Below are 21,655 nucleotides of genomic sequence, written 5' to 3'. Positions count from 1 at the left end.
GTTTAGTGGTTAGCATGCAGACTGGGAAGGTTGATTCAAATGTTTATCTCATGTGTGCCCCACAGTTCTCCCCAATGGAGACCCAAAGCAGAGGACTTTGTTTTCTTGTCCCCCAGTTTGTCCTCACAACAACCCCATGGAGCAGGTCAGGCTGAGGGTAGGACTGGCCCAAGGGCACATAGCAGACTTCCATGGCAGAGTACGGATTCTAACCATCATTTGAGAATCAGCCTGGTGCTTATCTCTGCCAGGTTGCCCGGTTTGAAGAACAGAGGGGCCCAAATAATCCAGATTGTGCTGTAACAGAGCATTCCTTTCTCTGAACTTTAGCTTTCAGGGAATTGCTGTCCGTACACCAGGAGCTCCTATTTCCACTCAGCCTAAATAGTTGTTTACTTAAGGCATCCCCAAGTGTGGGTGGTTTGCAGCTTGAAAAGGTCTGTTTCCTCCCTCCCTCCCTTCCTCCCTCTGGATGGGAGAAATTGGACTGAGTGTGACGCAGACTAAATAAATCAAAATGAACAGTTTTCTCTCTCTCTCCCCCCCCCCCCCATTTCAGAAGTGTCTGCTTTCTAAGTTGTGATTTTTCTGGGGAGCAAATTTCCCATGAACCCAGCAAGACTCGGTGAGGCTGATAGGCTGTAGCTTCATGATGAACTTCACGGACAGTAGAATAGAATTCGTGGCCACAAGATGCATTTTAGACAGTTTTAGATGGGGATTAGATACATTCAGAGAGGGAATTAGCTTTGGTGGCTGGATGTAGCCCCTGTGTTCAGATGCTGCTCCTGGAAGGTGATATCAAAGTGGGCATTTGCTCTTCACCACCCTTGAAGTCTTCCTTGTAGCATTTGATGGCCATTTTGGAAAACTGGCTGCTGGTGGATCTTTGGATCGGATCTGGACTAGGTAGATCTTTTGATCTGAGGCAGCAGAACTCTTAGGTTTTTAACAATGCCTATTAGGTTGTACTCTGACAAATTGTGTTGGGGGAGGCTGCGGATTGAAAAGCTCTTTGCAAGCTTAGGGGGATTTTGTCTCACTATTTCATGTTCTCCTAATCAGAATCTGAATATTGTAAAAAGGTTCTGCGGTCCATCCCTGTTCATATTCACCACAAAATCATGTCCCTCAATTGCAGTAAGTTCTGTGGATCCATCTTTTACATGTTCAAGGAGTACAAGGCAGAATATGAAATTTCCTCCCAAAAGAAATCCTATGGGATAGGTTAGGCTGAGAAAGAGGGACTGGCTCAAGTCCAGCCAGCTGACATCATCATCATCATCATCATCATTATTATTATTTATTATATTTATATATATTAGGGCTGATAGTAAGATTTGAACCCAGGTCTGGCCAAGCTCTGTGCAACATTCTAACTCAGTCTTTCTCAACCAGGGTTTCATGAAACCCTGGAGTTTCTTGATGGCCTTGAAAGCATTTCCCAAATGAGTGGAAGTTAATTAATAGTAATATATATTTCTTGTTCTTGTTGTTAGGTGCGAAGTCGTGTCTGACCTATCGCGATCCCTTGGACAATGATCCTCCAGGCCTTCCTGTCCTCTACCATTCCCCGGAGTCCATTTAAGCTCGTACCTACTGCTTCAGTGACTCCATCCAGCCACTTCATTCTCTGTCGCCCCTTCTTCTTTTGCCCTCGATCACTGCCAGCATTAGGCTCTTCTCCAGGGAGTCCTTCCTTCTCATAAGGTGGCCAAAGTATTTGAGTTTCATCAGAATCTGGCCTTCTAAGGAGCAGTCAGGGCTGATCTCATATATTTCTAAATTTGCTAAATATTTATCGAACGATATGACCATATATTGCCATCTCTGCCTACCCACCCCTCCTAAAATAGCCAATGAAGGGCCAGGAGGGAGTGGGAAGGCTAGGGGCCCCCCAGGTGGGCATATACACAGCTATGGTTCCCAACCATATTTTGCACAATTGTGTCATTTCTCGGGCTTCTCGAAGCCTGGTGAATGTTTCAGGGGTTTCTCATTGTTAAAAAAGTGGAGAAAAGCTGTTCTAACCATAGCTCTTCAGTGGACTGATGGAGAAATAGAAACAACAGAAGGATCAGCTGCTGTGAAAACATACAAGCGGGGAAGAAAAAGAAACACACAATTGGACAGCTGTGTAGACAAACCCGTATCTTTAATATCTAGCATGCTTTGAATACCGGCTTTCTCAAGGGAAATGTTCCTTTGCAAATGGAACAGTGTATTTATTTAAACTATCTCTATTCTGCCACTCCCACCATTCATTTAAAGAAGCCTACAGTAGAATAGGTGCAGAGTTTGAATAAAACTGCAGTCCTATATAGAATCATAGAATCATAGAATCATAGAGTTGGAAGGGGCCATACAGGCCATCTAGTCCAACCCCCTGCTCAACACAGGATCAGCCCAAAGCATCCTAAAGCATCCAAGAAAAGTGTGTATCCAACCTTTGCTTGAAGACTGCCAGTGAGGGGGAGCTCACCACCTCCTTAGGCAGCCTATTCCACTGCTTAACTACTCTCTGAAATTTTTTTCCCTGATATCTAGCCTATATCGTTGTACTTGTAGTTTAAACCCATTACTGCACGTCCTTTCCTCTGCAGCCAATGGGAACAGCATCCTGCCCTCCTCCAAGTGACAACCTTTCAAATGCTTAAATATAATCAAATACAAATCGAGTTGGATCCAAAGACCTGTGAGCAGAAACAAGCAGCAGCTACAGCAGCTATTCTGGCATGAGGCCTTGTCTCGTTCATGCGGTGCTAGAATCCCTAGGCTTTGTAGCATTTCTGGTGTCCCCTGAGCAAAAACGCACCTTCTTTGTGGACTGTTTGCCAGCTTGCTAAATTGTTACGTTACAGCCCATACATCTAGATTAACTTGCCTCTGTAGGCAACCTAAAAACACTTTTTTTCCTAGTAGGTTTATTAAATCGCAAATTAGAAAAGTTACTCTAGGGAGAATTCACAAGGGTCCAGCAGAACAAAGGGAGATTTTGCATCCCTTTCAGAATGGAAACAAAGAGGAACGATTTCTCTGTTCTAGAAGGGGACTGTTCCATAGTCCAGGGGCCATGGCCATAAATTCCCTGCTTGTACCAGCAGCTGTTGGGGTGCATAAATATATGGGAACTGAAATGTGGCATTTGGTGTGTCACATTCAACAGTCTTCTGTCTTGAAATATGGTTTTCTTCCCTAGTTAAAACACAGTAACCAAACCAGATTCCAAATTATTATTTTTTAGTAGTGTCAGCTGAACCACACCCATTCTGTTCAGTGTGAAGCCATTTTGCCCCCCTCCCCCTGTCTTTTGCTCTCTCCCTTTTCACGCTCCCTGCCATGGCAGCTGCAGTACTGACTTCTTTTGCTGCTAGTTCCAAAGAGTTAAAGAGGCAGCAGGGAGTTACTACGCAGGCAGAGACTAGCCAAAAGGTGCCTTTTGTTCACTGTGGGGGCAGAGAACTGACTGCAGGACTGGACTCAGTTTTGTCATTGTTCTGAGCAGTTACACTGCCTTGATTTGAGGAATGTGTTGGATAAAAGAATGTTCGTGGCCTTAGATCAGGGTTTCTAAACTTTTATACCATTGAGAAACTCCTGAAACATTCTTCAGGCTTCAAAACCCCCCAAAGTGGCGCAATCATGCAGCATATGGTTGGGAAGCAGAGTAGTGTACATGCCCACTCAGGGTCCCTCCCCTTCCCACCCCCTCCAGGCCCATCATTGGCCATTTTGGGAGGGGAGGGCAGGTCAGCATGACCATATATGGTCATATCACCCAATAGGTATTTAACAATTTTTGTTAAAATATAAAAAAATGGATTAACTCTCACCCATTTTGGAAACCCTCCCATGGTCGTCAAAAAACCCAAGGTTTCACAAAACCCTGGTTGAGAAAGCCTGCCTTAGACTGACCAGCCACTGTTATATAGCAGTTTGATTGTTGGACTAGGACAGAGGCAGGCAAACAGTGGCTTTCCAGATATCCATGGAATACAATAACCATGAGCCCCTGCTTGGCACGGTATACTTGCAGGGGCTCATGGTTATTGTCGTCCATAGACATCTGGAGAGCCACAGCTTGGCCACCTTTGGACTAGGATATGGAAGACTTAGGTTTGAGCCTCTGTTCTGCTGAGTGACCTTGGGCTAGTTTTTTCTCGACGTAACTTACCTTGCAGGGTTGTTGTCAGGATAAAATGGAGGAGAGGAGAACGTGGTGGGGCATGAATGGAATGATGAATTCTGTAATGCTGTAGGCATGTGCCCAATGTCCTCATTGGTTAATATCAACCCTGCTGGTATTCTTTTTAATTATAGGCACTGTGGTGTACGGGGAGCCCATCACAGCGAGCTTGGGCACAGATGGCTCACACTACTGGAGTAAAAATTGGGCCAAAGCAGCAGCTTTCGTCACCTCTCCACCCCTGAGCCCTGACCCCACCAGTCCAGACTTCCTCAACTCTCTGCTGTCTTGGTAAGTCAGAGGAGCTCTTCCCACAGTGGGTTCCCTGTATTTACACCTAAAGTTGGTATCAAGGAAATCTGATCTGTGTGTGTCTGTTTTGCCAGTTAAAATTGTTAGAACCGACTGAAATGGAAGCAGATTTACAAAACATCTAGACCAGGGGTAGTCAACCTGTGGTCCTCCAGATGTTCGTGGACTACAATTCCCATGAGCCCCTGCCAGCAAAGGCTGGCAGGGGCTCATGGGAATTGTAGTCCACGAACATCTGGAGGACCACAGGTTAACTACCCCTGATCTAGGCCACCCCCTCCCTGCACACACACAAAATACCCTCTCTGTTTTGATGATAGAGGTGGTAAGGGGGCACGAGAGATGGTCAGCATGCAGACAGGAAGCATTGCCCTCCTTTCATGATGTCATCAGGCACGGTGACAGGGTTTGTCTGACAGGTTTCGTGGTGCCGTGCCTGGTGTCGTCAGTCTGCCTAGTGATCCTTGATTGGCTGGATCAAATATTCAGAAACAATAGCCCTCTTTTAAAAGGGGTAAAAATATCACTAAAGCATGAAATCTAGGAAGGTCTTTTGAGATTATGGCTCCTGGCATAAAAGTACTGGAAATGTTAACACTCTCCCCTCCTCCTCTGCCGAAAAAGCAAATATGATTCTTGAATGTATCATACAACTGTATAAGGGAGATGGTTTGTCTCTAGGAGGGATTCATTGTGGATGGAATTTCTTTCAAGCGCACACCTTTTGTCCTTGGTTTTAGTGGAGATCTCCAGGTCACTGGCAGTGCCCACTGTACCTTCAACACTGCCCAGAAAGCTGTTGGGAAGGACAACTTTACTCTGATCCCCGAAGGAACCAATGGAACTGAGGAACGGATGTCTATCATCTGGGACAAAGCTGTGGTCTGTTGCTTTGACGGGATGTGTGTGTGTGGGAGGGAAGAACTTGGTTCTTTTGGACAATCCCCAAGTGATGTCAGTTGATTCCCCTCAGTCTATTCTGTCTCCTGCTGAATGAGGATGGTTGGACAGTGACATAATTCCACTATGTCTGGAGAATAAATTCAACTTGGATCATTCAGGAGTCTGGATATCCAGATAATGAGGGCTTGGAGATTTCCTGTCCTTTACTGGCCCTTGTTAAGCCCACCTGAGTAGACCAAGTGGCCATCTGTCTTGTAATTTTGTATGCTTTAAGATGTGGCTGAACCATAATTTGGAGGAGCCTTGGATCTCGGAGTGAGCTACTTATCTGAAAAAAAAATGCCAACTGGGGACAGTTCCTTGTAGAAATGTTTGACAGTGGAATAGTCACACCTTGACTTCTTAGGTAGCATTTTTCGAAATGCTCAAGGGGTCAGTGTTCTCTATTACCCGTGTGTCATAAGCCACTAACGATAGCCCCATATGATGTATGGGAGTGGGGCTGAGATTGAGACAGGGTGGGTTGCCAAAGGATGCCCAACCGAGTGGCTGTGCAGGAAAGATGCCCTGGCCTGATCTGAACTGCTGTCCTTCACCGGCACCCAAAACAAGGAGGCCGAGTTGCAAGCCAAGAGTTGTGGCTTTGTCGTGTATGAGAAACCCTGGGGATTAGCTGAAAGCAAGAGGCTGATTGTGCCATTGATCTGGACCACTGATAGCTCCACAGTGCAACAAGAATTTCAGGGAAGATCTAGGCCAGGGATAGTCAAACTGCGGCCCTCCAGATGTCCATGGACTACAATTCCCAGGAGCCCCCTGCCAGCGAATGCTGGCAGGGGGCTCCTGGGAATTGTAGTCCATGGACATCTGGAGGGCCGCAGTTTGACTACCCCTGATCTAGGCACACTTAAGCCCTGCTTGATTATTCAGCGGAAGAGCTAGCTTGTGCTTATATCTTCATTGAAATTAATGGGCCTCAAGTCTGTTGAACTTCATTTGGATCTTTTCCTTGGAGAAATTGACCACAGCTTCATGTGGTCTGGCACCAGCAGTGTTCTTGCAAATCATGTATGGCCATCTCAGCTGCCAAGTTAGCAGCATGCAATAAAGATGATTTTCTGCAAGTCGGGAGAAGAATGTAATCTTAATGGAACTGAATTTGGGTCGTCTGTTTTAGGATCTGCTTGATAGGAAAAGCCTTGCATAGGGATACGCTGTTTCTCTGATGGGATCATGACCCTTTCTTGTTAGGTTACTGGGAAGATGGATGAGAACCAGTTTGTAGCTGTGACCAGCACCAATGCAGCAAAGATCTTCAACCTGTATCCACGGAAGGGGCGCATCGCTGTGGGCTCGGATGCTGACCTGGTGATCTGGGACCCAGACAGCGTCAAGACGATCTCTGCCAAGACCCATAACATAGTGAGTGCTTTTTTGTAGGACATCCTTCCCTCTCACACTCAAGTCTCACTGCATGTTTGTAAAACTGGGGGGCAGCGGGGGGGGGAGGAAGAAATACAAAAGGTTTTATGTTGGGGGGAACTTGTGCTCAGTATTCTAGGTTTAGTCATAGATGTAGCTGCTTTTAAACCTAAGGCTGTATCAACACATTATTGGATGGTGCTGCACTGTAACAATAATTCCCAACAGGATTATCCCATGTGAACCAAGCAGTGCAGTTACAAATGACGGCTGTAGTGCAACATCCCATGATAATGTGGATGGAGGCGAAAGCAAACCGTTGTTCAGTGTAGCTTACTGTTGACCGTCAGAAGAAGAGTTGGTTCTTATAGGCCACTTTTCTCTACCCAAAGGAATCTCAAAGTGGCGTACAATTGCCTTTCCTTCCTCTCCCCACAACAGACACCCTGTGGGGTAGGTGGGGCTTAGAGAGCTCTGGCAGAAGTTTTCTGCGAGAACAGCTCTAACAGGACTGTGACTAGCCCAAGGTTACCCAGCTGGCTGCACATGGAGGAGCGGGGAATCAAACCCAGCTCCCCAGATTAGAAGCCTCTGCTTTTAACCATGACTCCCAACTGGCAGGGCTCCAGGAGGAGACTGTGAAACTGACATTTCAGCAGCATTGATGGTATGAATGTCCTCTGATCTCTTAGTTCTGAAAGAGAGCAAGAATAGCTATTGCATGGGCCTGTTGACATTTCTTACAAGTGCTGGAAGATGGCCATGTGAATTTTTTCTGGCCGGAAAAACTTCCTCAAGTCCCGTCCCCGTCTCCCCCCCCCTTCCTTCATGAATCCTCTTATTCAGTGCAGTCCTAAGCAAAGTTGCTGCCTTCTCTGCCCACAGACTCCAGGGGACTTTAAAGGGTACAATTCTGCTTAGGATGGCACGAATTCTGTGCTGAAAAGGAGCAGTGATTTCCTGGAGGCAAAGGCCAATGAGTATTTTTCCAAAGCAAGATGGAAAGCCGCTTTTGTTGGGAGGCGTGGCTTAAAAGTGAGGTTTATCACCAAACAATGGTCAAGATACTGTTGAAAAACTCCTTGAAGAAAATAAAACAGTTGTAGTCCTGTAAAGATGAAGTAACACAGTATGGATAGTAAATTAAAATCAAAATTGCAAATTATCGGGCAGAGGCTGCCCTCCCCTGCCATCTTGAAGACAAGTAGGACTGTGCAAGAGAAAGGTTTCTCTAGTTAGGAAGGAAAAATTTCTGTCTTAACTGCAAAGTGATGATAGAAAGTGCTTATGGTTAGCCTGTATGGTTTTCAAAGCCAGAAATATTCAGAGGTGGGTGGCCATTGCCTGCCTCTGCCTGGTGACCCTGGATTTCTTGGTGGCCTCCCACCCAAATTCTGACCAGGGTTTAATTTACGGGATCAAATTTTATTGGAGTAGCCATCCAGGTCAGGGATAACCAAAAGGACCCCTCTCCAATTAGACAGCCTGATGAAGACTGAACCTACTGTAGGAGGCGTGAGATGTTGAGAGTTTAAAGAAAAGGGAAGGCACGGACCTCGGAAAACCAATAGAGGCATGGTGACTGCCTGGCTTGGGAAGAACACAGCTGAGACATGGAAGCAGGAAGAGCTGTGGGACGGCAAGAATGCATTCTTGTGTTGAGCCATACTCAGGGTTTACACAGTTCCAGTGCTGCCTACCTTGAGTGGCAGTGGCATTTGGGAATCCCATGTAAAGGTCTTTCCCAGTCCTGTGACCCAAGGTGCTGGACCCTGCAGCCCTCAGCAGAAAGTGCTGGTGGTCATGGAGTTTCACTACATTTCTCTCTACCCAGCAATGCCTCCCTTTTAACCAGAGAAGTTGGTTCCCATGGTACACAGGATCTGCATGAACCCACATGAGTCAGGAGGCTGGATCAAGGAATGGGAAATGGGGGAGAAATCATTTGTCAGCACTTTGGATCAGTGGAGATGGTATTCGCAGAAGATGGAGGAGTGGGCCATCCCCCTGTTAGCAACCACTAGTCCATATTGGTTCTGTGGTTAGCCGTTTGGGTCAGAAAGGGCTACTTTGGGGAGTGGGGGGTGGGAAAGACCCTTTTTTGCACCATGAATCATGGGATCCAACTGAAGATATTTTTTAAAGTGAGAGATAGCTGGTGTTTCGATATGTTGGGCCTTAACTCCTCCTTTTTCACCCCTTGTAGTCTGTGGAATACAATATCTTTGAGGGCATGGAATGCCGTGGGTCACCCCTGGTGGTCATCAGCCAAGGGAAGATTGTGCTGGAGGATGGTAACCTCCATGCAACTGAAGGCTCCGGACGATATATACCCCGGAAACCCTTCCCGGATTTTGTTTACAAGCGGATCAAGGCAAGAAGCAGGGTGAGTACACATGGAAATGTGCATATTTTGCGTGTTTTCAAGTCCCACAGATTGCAAAATGGTTCTGAATATGGAGAGAAATTGGACAAGACTGTTTTGTAGCTTGGTAAAAAAGTGTTTCTCTTCCTGATATTTTTCTATGCAGTGTTCCAGACACTAAATAGGAGTCAGTTTGCAAAGACAGCAGGTTGGCAGGCCTTGGAGATGCCATCCTTTCCATGTGGCCTCAACTCGCTATAGGCTTTCCCTGGTCCCATTCCCAAGTCAGATTGACAGGTGTCCTCTGGGAATTTCATTCCTCCCAGAGGCTTGCAAGCCCAGCTGAGATTGGAACCAAGAGACTCAGAGGGAGCAGAAGCTGAAGTCTTCCCCTGGGGCTGTTCTGCCAGCAAGAAATGGCTTCAGGGAGACACTGCTTGTCCCTTGGGGAAAATGTAAGGTGTAGCCCATCACTATGCATTAAAGTTCCCCAGGAGCTTTTTGAGGCTCTTTCAGATGGTGCAGAGGGCAAGTTCCCTCTTCCCATGAACTGCATTCTTCATCCATGGTGGGCCTGTGGACACCTCGGAAGTATTGGGATTCCCTGAAATGTGCTAACTTGCCATCCTCCTAATATAGGTGGTTGCCATTTTGTATGAACAGGGGCAATGTGCATGTACAGCTTCAGTGTGTGCATGTAATGGGTAGCACATGTATTCCTCTTACATGTGGTTTGAGCCCTAAAACCAAGTGTCTTCATGTATAGGAGCCAAGGGGACCTTACACACATGAATGTGCTCCTGTTGATCATATGATACGTGCATCATGAACAAGACATGCTAGTGCACACTCCTTGTATCATACTAGCAGAAATTACATATATATGACCTACATTGCGTGTTGTGTCACCAGTGTGCTAATCAGAGGTTGTGTTCCACATTCTTTCACCATGCACTCATGATTATTTAGCAATGAACGTATAGAATTAGCTCTAATGCTTGAAGGGCAAAATGCATTATTGTGAAAGAATTAATGCACTAATAAACTTTTTGTGTGTGTTTTTTAAAGTCATTCGATCTACCAAAATAATACCAAAATAATACCAAAATAATAAAAAAAAAGAATATGAAATGAACTTGCAGCCTGATCCGAAAGACAAGATCTACTGCCACTGGCTTTGTGGTTTTGGTAAAACAAAAAACTCAGGCTGAAGGTCTTCATTCAGCCAGCTAGCCAAAGTTAGGAAACAAAAAGCAAACGTGGATCGAATTCACAATGAAGCAGGGCTCGGTTTTCTTCTTAGAGCCAAATCCAGTTGTAAATCAACAGCACTTTGGCAAAATCAATGGCGTGTCAACAAAGTACAATAGTGTAATTGTACTTCTTGGCTAACGTCCTTCAGGAGTGCTCAGAAATGGAGCCAGATGGACGCATTTCAAACACTGCCCTCTGCTGGCTGATATGGTCTGTTTGGGCTTTCGCTACTAAATAGAGTAGATTCAGTTTTGGCATGCTGGTTTTCTGCACTGTCAGAAATGTTGGCCTCTGTTATTCTGTTCAGAAGGGATTCACGTACAGCTGGGACTAGTGTCTGCCAAGGGAACTGCTGCAGTTTTATTCCTGGAACTATATCAGGGAGATCTCAAAAGGATAGACTGAGCTTCCAAAGGCCAGCCTGCTAACCTGCACATTGGGAGGAATGCAGTTGCACCATCCCCACCTCTGAATGTGCAAGCTGGAGCCTCGTAGTCAAATAGGGAGTATGTCCACATACAGGTCATGCAGCCAATTCCTGGATAGTATTGAGGGTGCTGGGAAAAACAGAAGGCAGCCAGAAAAGGTGAAGGCATGAGATGTATTGACTGCATACAGGAAGCCACAGCCCTCTGTTTGCAAGGCTGCTAAGAACAGGACATTTTGGAGGACATTAATTCAGAGGGTCACCGTAGGTCAAAAGTGATCTGATGACACTGAACATGCCCACTTATTGAATAATCACCCACATGCTGAAGTCCAGCTTCAAGACTTTACATCGAGCCAGCTTTGTGTAGTGGTTATTATTCTTCTTTCGATTTATTTGATTTGGTTAGGAGCATAGACTTATCTGGCGAGCCGGGTTTGATTCCCTGCTCCTCCACAGGAAGCCAGCTGAGTGATCTTGGGCCAGTCACAATCCTGATAGAGCTGTTCAGACTGAGCAGGAATATCAGGTCTCTCGCAGCCTCACCCATCTCACAGGGTGTCTGTTGTGGGGAGAGGAAAGGGAAGGCGATTGTAAGCCACTTTGAGACTCCTTCGGGTAGAGAAAAGCGGCATATAAGAACCAACTCTTCTTCTTTAGTAATATCAGGGCTCTCTCAGCCTCACCCACCTCACAGGGTGTCTGGTGTGAGGAGAGGAAAGGGAAGGCGGTTGTAAACCGCTTTGAGACTCCTTTGAGTAGAGAAAAGCGGCATATAAGAACCAACTCGTCTTCTTCTAGATGTTCAGCAGTGGGGCAGGCTCACTGAGTAGAAGACCAAGAAAGGAAAGGAAGGGATAAAAACAAGCCCAACCTGTCAAAGAAGCAAGGGACCAAAAAGACTGTGGCATCTGGAAATTACCATATATTAAATATACACATTTTCATCGCACAACTGCACAATTTTAATTGACACAGTTTTAGCACTGTGCAATAAAACAGTCTTCTCAACCTTTTTGGGTTCCTTGCTGAATGGAAGACACAGGCGGGCATCACCTTGCTCCCCTCCATGTGTATGCGGAGTGAGCTACCCTTTTCTTTCCCAGTCAGTTTCCAAAGAGGTCTTGGTCCTGGTGGTGGATTGGAAGGTCTAAAATCCACTCTGTCACACAGGTTGATGTTTGTTCCTGTGTAGGTCTTCTCTTATCATTTCTATATGCTTCTCCCCCTCTCTAGCTGGCTGAACTGCGGGGTGTCCCCCGTGGCCTGTATGATGGCCCCGTCTGCGAAGTCTCGGTGACGCCGAAAACAGTCACACCAGCATCCTCGGCCAAAACCTCTCCAGCAAAGCAGCAGGCCCCACCCGTTCGGAACCTGCACCAGTCTGGATTTAGCTTGTCTGGTACATACTTATGTGAGGCTAAATTATTATGGTGAAATCTTGTTGTTTTATTGTCTTGAATTCCTCCTCTAGCCACCCTACCCCCTACCCCAGGTGTCAAAACAGGTGTCAAATATATATGCAGTTCTAGAGGAGCCTTGTAAAGGAGGAGAAGAATTTCAACAGGGTGCAAACAGACCTGATGCAGGGAATGGATGATCAAAATTGTGCTTGTTCTGCACCCAGTGGATAATGCGCTTTCAAGTGCACTTTAGAAGTAGATCTTGCTGTTTTGCACAGGATAATCCAGATGCAAAAGCACATTGAAAGCGCACTACCCAACTTCAGTCCCTGGCCTGAGGGAAGTGTGCCTGGTCTCAGCCCGGGTCAGGGCCTCTTCAGGCCTGGCCCCGACCTGATGAAATGAGCTCCTGGGAGAGCTAAGAGCCCTGATGGAGCTGTTACAGTTCCACGGGGCCTATAAAATGGAGCTCTTCCACCAGGTCTTTGGTTGACTCCAGGGCAGGTAAGATCACAAGCAAGCAAGCCAAGACATTAAGCTATTCCACAAAACCCTGAGGTGGGATGCTGTGTGTAGTGGTGGTTTTAAGGGGTTTTTACGCAGGTTTTAGTGGGGTAAATGTTTTGTTCCCTGCCTCAAGCTGGTTTGCGGGAGTGGCCGGCTAGAAATTATTAAATTATAATAATTAATAAATAATGTGTATGGCTGGACACGCTGTTTTGTGTTATGTCTCCCCCTCACAAGCTCTAATTGGATATTTTCTAAATTGCAATAATTAGTAATAATTAGAATCTATTAGTAATTGATTCAGAGAGGATCTGCTTGCCCCCCAATCCACTGTCACTTTTACTGTCACCATGTGACAAGATCCATGTGGAATCCTGTTTCCTTGAGGTGGAACATCTGTTTTGCTTAAGTAGAAAGTAGTAAGAGTCTGGTAGCAGCTTAAAGTAGTGGTCCCCAAGCACCGGGCCGCGAAGGCCCTGACACCGGGCCGCGGCTCCCTCTCCCTGCCCCCCCCCCGCAGTAAAAAACTTCCCAGGCCGCAAGCTTGCAGCCCGGCAAGCTTCTTACTGTGGGAGGGGGGGAGAGGGAAGAGGGCCGCGCACGCGCATTGCACATGCGTGGCTGGGCCGCTCATATGCACATGTGCCATGCGCTGCACTTTTGGCTATTTCGGCCACGCATGGCGCATGTGCGGCATGCGCGGCTGGGCAATCGCCCTCCCTGCTGCTGCCGGTCCCCAGCCTGAAAAAGGTTGGGGACCACTGCCTTAAAGGTTAAATTCTGCTGCGTATGAAAAAGTGAGCAGTGACTCAAGATCCAGTCATGGGGATGGGTGAAGAGCCATTTTAACAGACAGCTCCTTCCCACTTTGAAACTTTTTGACACTGAGGGCCTGATGCTTGCACATGTTCAAATGAAACCTGAGGCCCCAAGAATATGCATGTAATGTAGAGATGTAGAATTCCAGGGATTTTTGCAGCCACAGGGGAAAATAATGCTTATTTCCTTTAAAAAAATCTAAAACATGGAAAATGTGGGGGAAATATGAAATACTTCCTTTACTATCAGATCAAAACTTTTTATATGTAAATGTATAAAATGTATCATTTATATGTAGCCATATAAAATGCATCATTTATTACTTAGCGTATAAAATTGTACTACCCAGTGTTTGAGAAATTAGTTGCAAGCTGTTGCTCCCTGTGCTACCAAAGCACAAGAATTTTAATGTTCACCATTTGAGAGGTAGGGGAAAACAAACAAATTCAGTAGAAAACAAGGTATATTATTTCTACAGAAACTCTTAAACAATCACAAGTAGTTACAACTACCAAGAAATTAGTATATTAAATGTATAACACTGAAACCCAGAACTCTTCAATAGTGTATTATAATTATAAATATTATAGCATAATAAATTGTTGCCAAAATTACATTGTTATTTTAAAAGTATTCTTAAAAATGTTGTATATATTTACAATATACATAGGAATTATCATTACCTAATACCTTGCATAACAGTTTTCATTCTATACATTTATGTAAAAATTTGTCTTTTCATATCACTCATGCCAAAAGCTCTCTCTCTCTCTCTCTCTCTCTCTCTCTCTCTCTCTCTCTCTCTCTCTCTCTCTCTCTCTCTCTCTCACACACACACACACACAAATATCCCTTTTTACAGTGCTCTCTAAAATTTCCCAGTTTTTCTTATGCATACAATAGTTCACACTCCTAGGGAAACCACAATTAATTTAGAACTGCAATCAGCAATTGCAAAACAGTACATCAAAGTTCCAAACTTACCAAATAAAAATTAAGCATTTATTGACGATGCAATTAATATTGTCCTCTCTGGAATGAATGAGAGACAAATGTACCTGTCTGACAACAGGGAATGAACTTCCATTACTTAGGGCCATCGCTAAGAAGACCCTGTTCCCCAGTGATAATTTCAACTCCTTTATTTGTCCCCATAGAGTGGGGATTAAGGAACAGAACGGAATACAGATCATAGAAAAGGAGGGTATTCCCTGGGACATTTAGGTTGTCCGTACACACATGCACATGAAGCTGTGTCATCCTTAATGATATAAATGAGACTTAAGCTATGTTTTTAGACAGAAGACATATCTTCATAACAGGGTAAATCTTTATATGTTACTATTGACACACTACATTTCCCAGGATTCCCCTGGTGGACACACAGTCACAGGTGTATGAGCCTGACAATTTTTTGTTGAGGTAGAACCCAGAGTAAGCCAGATTGCACTCTCCATTGAGTGGAAGCCCGATAAACTTGAACTGACTTGGAGTACATTTAGACAAATTGATTAATGTGATTACCATTTACGTCTGATTGCTGTCTTCTTACCTCTTTTTTCTTTCTTTCTCTCCCCCCCCCTCCCCCCCAGGTGCACAGATTGATGATAATATTCCACGCCGTACTACGCAGCGCATTGTGGCGCCACCTGGTGGACGTGCCAACATCACCAGCTTGGGTTAAAACAAACAAACATGGCCGCTTAGCGGGTCATGGGAGTGGGTGGGGCACTTGAAGACCCTTTTGATTCTTTTAGAGCCTGTGATGGTTACTGCGGGCAACCAGTGGGTAAGGCCTAGCTGAGGCATCAGTCCCCCCAGTCACTTTGTTGTCAATCTCTTTCCCCCACCATTTTCACAGAACCTGTTCACTTACCTCTTCCTACACATCTGGGTACACACCCTGTTATTGACATAGAGATGCAAAAAAAAAAAAAAAAGGAGAACATTAAAGAATAGAACTTGGGGCTTATGTTACCATTAGCATATTTTTTTTCTTTTATTTCTTAAAACAAAACAAAAAAAAAGGAAGGATAAAGTGAATTTCCTGGGAGCTGCCTTTTTATTTTATTCTTTAAAGACGATATGGATTTAAGAGTTGAAAAGAACAGCAAAGCAATTCAGGGGTTTAAACTGGACATCCCTTAAACTGGATTTTGCAGTAGTGCAATGTAAAAGGGAACATGGAAATGATCAAAGACCAAATCTCTTTATACCCTCCTTTTCTCTAACTGGGAAGGTAACATTTGTGCTGCTAAGGTCCATCAGCAATTGGGTTGGGACAGAGGGAAAATATCCCATCCCACTCTTACGTTTTCATATTTTTATCTCATTCCGGAACTGAAGGGTTGTTCTTGTTTTTTAAAAGGTGTATGTGTGAGTTTGCTTGCTCCCGTATGTTGTATTGTTGTGTTTCAAAATGCCTTATTTTGGAATGGAGATCTTTCTTCATCTTTCCCAGTCCAAGTTGAACCTTAGGGTCCCTATGGCTCCACCACAGTGGATTCTGCTGTCACAGAAATCTTTGAATCTCCAGTGAGATCGGCCTCGGTTTTTACAGTCTGAAGGATGTATTCTTCACCTGGCCCTCTGTTGTGGTGAAGTGGCAGATTCTTAACTGATAAGTCTTTGCCACCTCTACTCATCACTGGGAAACAAGCTGATTTCTGTTGGTTGGCAACACCTACAGAAATCCTTCCCGACACCAAGTCTCTGTTCCGTGCATTGATTTTCTGAAAACCTTGAGATCCAGCATGCTGCCCAAATGAACCTTCTTTTCATTTCCTTTTAAGACTTACTGGCTTCTCTCAACTGAGAAACTCAGTTCCTGTGAAACACACTAGCCCTTCTGCTGTCTCACGCCCTTGGTCAATGAGCCCAATCTACAAGCTAGTGTTCCTTGACTGAGTGGAGGGTGGGGTGGAGAACAAGGGCCAAACACATGGGAAGTGCACACAAGTCTCCTTTTCTTCATAATGACCTGCATGATGGTGAAGAAGACAACTGGTTTGTGCTGGGCCCTCTAGTGATCCCATTCATAGTGGCACTGGATCAAATTAGTGACTTTGCTCTTGATTTAGCTCTAGCCTAAGATGGATGCTTGTGCCAGCAGAGGTCATTGCACTCTAAGAGGCAGATTGTGCCCTGAAGAGAGCTTAAGTTATCCTTCCTTTGTAAGTTCACTCTTGAGCAGAGCTTCATCAAAATGCAGGGAACCCAAAGTAACTTTAGTGTCGGCTTCTCTTGAGTTGGATCCCTTGCAACTGTATCTCGTGGATGGAGTCAGATGCATATGGCTTTGCTATGGGATCTAAATGTAGGTAGCTTATTAGATTCAGATGTCCCAAGTACAGGTCTCTGATCTACTGCTGGATGTTAGTGGGAAGGCTGGGGCCGTGTGTCCAGTCCTCATGAAAGAGCATGCTGGGTCTCTTGTGGCTTGCATTGCCTCGCCGTGTTAAATTCCATTCACTGTTAAGACCACATCATCTCCCTTGCTTGGCCTGTTGCTCTTTTTCAAATTGATGGATTGCCACATGCATTTCTTTTACCTTTCTGTTTCTTAAAAAATGCTTAGATCCTAGCATACGTCTGCGGAATATTTTGAAAGTCAAAAGGAATGGGTAGGCTGATGCATGTGGTCTTCAGAGTCAGTTGTTCAAGGTGCAGTCTTCATTGGTGCCTCCAGAGCCCAAGTAATGGGACCAGTAGAGACCCGAAGTTCCATGGCAGCTAAAGGGGAGGAGGGGAGATAGTGTACAACATACAGTGCTGAGGGTGTTGAAAGAGATGGGACATTGGGGGTTCCGTCTCAGCTCCTCCCCTGTAATTCTTTCCTTGTAAATAGCTACTCGGTGGGATCGAAGTTCAGATTGGAACAGTGTGGGAGCAGAATGTAACCAGATCCCAACCTGAGTCAGCTGTGTTCCACAAGGCTTTCACAGGTTGAGAAAAGTGCATGAGAGAAAGTTCTGACTGACTCACAGCCCAATTCTCTCCTTTCCCACTACCATCATGGCTTCTGTTTGCAAGAGAACCGCTTGGGGCGGAGGGTGAGTTCGGACAAAGATTTTAAGCCTCAATCACTGCTTCCCAGCACTTAAATCTTCCTAATCAACACCTGCAGCATGCTCTACACCAGGGGTAGTCAACCTGTGGTCCTCCAGATGTTCATGAACTACAGTTCCCATGAGCTCCTGCCAGCATTTGCTGGCAGGGGCTCATGGGAATTGTAGTCCATGAACATCTGGAGGACCACAGGTTGACTACCCCTGCTCTACACCAGTGGTTCCCAGATTTTTTTCAGGCTGCTGCCTCCTTGACTCCCAGGCAACAGCCCTGGTGTCCCCACCCCACCCCCAGACATATCTATTGCACATTCAAAGCATCCTATATTGCCTACACTTACTTTTGGGTTGTTGTGTAGCGGCCATATTTTAGTCATTTATAAAAGCCACCTTGGGTCCTCATTAGGGAGAAAGACAGATGGGGCAACAGAGAAAGAGAGAGGTAAGCAATCAAATATCCCATGGCCGGGAACAAGTAGGAGAAGGCTTTTCCAACTTTTTGGGGGAGGGTTACCAACACTGGGTTTAAGAAATTCTGAGAGACCTGGGGTGGAGCCTGGGAAGGATAGAGTCTGAAGAGGGTAAGGAGCTCAGCAGGACTATGATCCCATCCAGCCCACCTTCTGAAGTTGCCATTTTCTTTAGGAAGCTAAGCAGGGTTGGCCCTGGTCAGCACTGGGATAGGAGACCAGGATAGAAGTCCAAGGTCACTCCTACCCAGAGGCAGGCAATGGCAAAGCCACCCTGGAATGTCTCACACTAGGAAAATGAAGCCACAGGAGGGTCAGACTGCTGCCCCCCTACTGCTCCAAAATTCCACACCCTCCCCCCGTACCTTCCACTACATCCAGGTAGGGGGCATACCACCCACTTTGGCAACCCCTACTGTATACCCTGGTCCGTACAAACTTGTGGATTCCCGTGACTGCATCCCGTCCACAGCTGAGCCACTGTTACAATAAAGGTTCCTTCTCAAAAAGGATACTTCCCGCATTCCTGGCTCTTTGCTGACTTTAGGGGTATAGAAAGCGGCCAGTTTGACGTCACCCTACAGGGTTGAGGTCCCATGAATTGTCTTTGCGCCTTTTCACGCTTTCTCCTTTTAGCATTAATGACGGCAGATCACCATTCCTGGCAATTTCGTGTAGTGTTGGAGTCTTTTGTTTGCTTAAGAGATTGCACTTTTTTTAATTAAAAAAAGTATTTAGTAAGCGTAATATATATATTTGCAGCTATTTTTTAAAAAAATTATTTGTTTTTCCATCTGTGCTTTAATATGAATTTAAGCAAGGAGGTTTTTTTTTGGGGGGGGTAATTAAGAAAAAAGAAGCAATTGTGTTTCAGTTCTACGAAACGTTTGCAGCTCATTGCTATTCACTTGAGTCTTCCTTTTTTCCCACCCTGCTCATGATGATCATGTGTTGTTGGTTCTTTTTTTTTAATAAGTCATTTTGTTTTGTTCTTTAGGGGAAAAAAAAAGAGAAAACTGTTTTAAAAGTTTTTTGCAGGCAATGTCAGCATGTTTTTTCCTGTGGGAGCTCGCTCGCTTGTGTGTGTGTATGTTTGTTTTAATGAATGTCATATGTAAATGCTTCGAAGAAATGACATTGAACATGGAATTAACTTACCGCAGTGACTTGATGCTCTAAAGGAAAAAAAAATATTAAAAAAACCAACCAACCATGTAGAATTTACTACTAGCTGGATTTTAACCCTCGGATTTGTGCTTGTGAAGGAGCTGTAAGTGCTAAACTGATCATGTGTGTAGGCAAAAGAAGTCCTGAGATTGGACCATTCTCCCAATGGTGCAAACAATGGCATAAAATGAGTCTTGTGTTTCTTCTTCCTTACAAACTCTGTGTTATATTACTATGGGAACTCCTAATAAAGACAAAATGTTGTTGTTTCAGTTGCAGTGTCTCTGTGCCCTTGGCAATTGGCTACTCTGAGCCAGTCTTAATCTCTGTACATGAGACGTATGCTTGAAGTGGCCAGGTACGGGTTCCTACCATTGGTCTGTCTAGCTTGACACTGCCTACCCTGGACAGTTCTTGGGAAGAAAGGTATTTCCAAGTTTGATATGCTGGAGATGAGCCTGCAGCCTTCTGAAGGCTAAGTGACTGGGGTGAGACAGCTTGGTGTAGTGGTTAGGAGTGCAGACCTCTAATCTGGAGAACTGGGTTTGATTCCCCTTTCCTCCACATGCCTCCAGCTGGGTGACCCTGGGCACCCCACAGCACTGATAAAGCTGTTCTGACCGATCAGTAATATCAGGGCTCTCTCAGCCTCATCTACCTCACAGGGGACAGGAAAAGGAAGGGGATTGTAAGCCACTTTGAGACTCCTTCCAGTAGAGAAACTCAGATCAATTATGCTGTTTTTTTGTTTTAATCACCTCTAACCCAATTTCCAACGTACACCTAATTTAAGTGAGAATGCAGTAAAATATTTCCCTATTTAGTGGTGGAACTCAGTTATAAGAGACTGTTATCCCCTGGTTTCTTTATAGTTTTGGTGTAAAAAATCCTAAATTCTTGGCTTTTTCTGATGAATCGGGCGTCAGAACTTGAAAGTGGCACTTTATACATGTAATAATGACTGACCCCAGCATCACTCCTAACCATTGACCCTTGGCCATCCTAGCATGTTGATGTACCCACAGCACCATGTTGGAATATATGGCAATGGACCCAGTTAGGCTTCCTCTTGGCTGACCCAATGGATGGGTTTCCTTGGATGGGTTTGTTACCTTAGAAGTTCTTCACGGAAAGGCAGAAAAGAAAGCTGCCAAGATGAAACATAATTGCATATCACAAGTTATGGGAACTCCTTCGAGAACAGGGGAGAACTTGCTACACATTGCATTGGCTTGTCAGACAATGATATAGAATGGAGTGAAGAAACCATAAAACACGCTGGTTGTGTGGGATGAAAGGCGTTCATCACATGTATAACACAGTGCGATCTTTGGAGAAAAACTGGGATATAAATGTGTCAAATTCTATGCAGAGGAGTACAGTGGCAAACCTTGCAACACATTAATTTAAATGTGCTGGTTTATAATCCACCAACCTCTGTAGTGCTGAACTTTGTTGATTCTGTTCCTATAAGATCTGAATAGCAGAGTACTTTAGGGAAGGAGAGAAGGGATAATTTGAAGTTGCTTTACATTAGAAAAGAGTTCCTATATCACATAAACCCTTCCTCTGACCACTTGGCTTGATGCATTTATCCTAGCAGTTGACATGGTGTGACCTGTGATTGAAGAGCTGTTTTTTCCCCAAAGCAATAAGCCTAATCTGTGCTGCTACCTGTATGGTGATGGGCAGGGGTAGTCAACCTGTGGTCCTCCAGATGTCCATGGACTACAATTCCTATGAGCCCCACCATCAAATGCTGGCAGGGGCTCATGGGAATTGTAGTCCATGAACATCTGGAGCACCACAGGTTGACTACCCCTGGTGATGGGGAACAGCACCACTACCACTCTTGTGTCGCATGAAGCCTACCACAGGTCTGGGAATGTAAATATACGGCCTACGGTGACTTAATACACAGTTGGTCATACACAGCATTTGTGATGGGGATTACTTAGAGCAATCAGCCTCAACCAGGTTATTCCAGAGGGACCCTAGTTGGGGGGATTTAATTCTTTTAATTGGCTCTTCCCATTTCCTCCCTCTCAGAATTTCTCATAGCTTCCCTGGCAGATAATGGCTGGAGGAAGGCTGTTGCAAGCAAAGGGATCCAGATGTTCAAGCAGGAGAGGACTATGTCCAAAGCCACAGAGTCTAGCCTCTTTTTTCCAGGAAAACTCATCTGAGCTGTAATTCCAGGAGATCCCCAGGTCCTACCTGGAGGTTGGCATCCCTAGCCAAGAGCTATTTCATTTGGATCCAGTGCAAGGACTTTCTTCCCAGACTTCCCCTTGCCCTGGCAGCCGTTTCCAACCCTGGAAAAATATATGTTCAGGTCTTGCTAGGATTGCCA

The 21,655-nt window shown here is 45.2% G+C and overlaps 1 protein-coding gene across 4 annotated transcripts in view; it reads left to right on the top strand.

The window, feature by feature from the left end:
* The window catches only part of DPYSL2 (dihydropyrimidinase like 2), a 75,060-nt gene extending 55,486 nt beyond the window's left edge, over positions 1 to 19,574 (top strand). For 2 of the 4 annotated variants that reach the window (XM_077306769.1, XM_077306772.1), the window contains exons 9-14: positions 4,321 to 4,477; positions 5,239 to 5,380; positions 6,653 to 6,823; positions 9,030 to 9,209; positions 12,106 to 12,283; positions 15,191 to 19,574. In XM_077306769.1, the coding sequence (XP_077162884.1) occupies positions 4,321 to 4,477; positions 5,239 to 5,380; positions 6,653 to 6,823; positions 9,030 to 9,209; positions 12,106 to 12,283; positions 15,191 to 15,282 (920 nt within the window). In that variant the 3' untranslated portion in view covers positions 15,283 to 19,574. The remainder of the gene's footprint in view (positions 1 to 4,320; positions 4,478 to 5,238; positions 5,381 to 6,652; positions 6,824 to 9,029; positions 9,210 to 12,105; positions 12,284 to 15,190) is intronic. The other 2 variants (XM_077306771.1, XM_077306773.1) reach the window with 1 other exon arrangement.
* Positions 19,575 to 21,655: the final 2,081 nt, after the last annotated feature.

Source organism: Paroedura picta, chromosome 12, assembly GCF_049243985.1.
Source record: "Paroedura picta isolate Pp20150507F chromosome 12, Ppicta_v3.0, whole genome shotgun sequence".
NCBI lineage: Eukaryota > Metazoa > Chordata > Lepidosauria > Squamata > Gekkonidae > Paroedura > Paroedura picta.
This window is presented reverse-complemented; position numbering and strand designations above follow the sequence as displayed.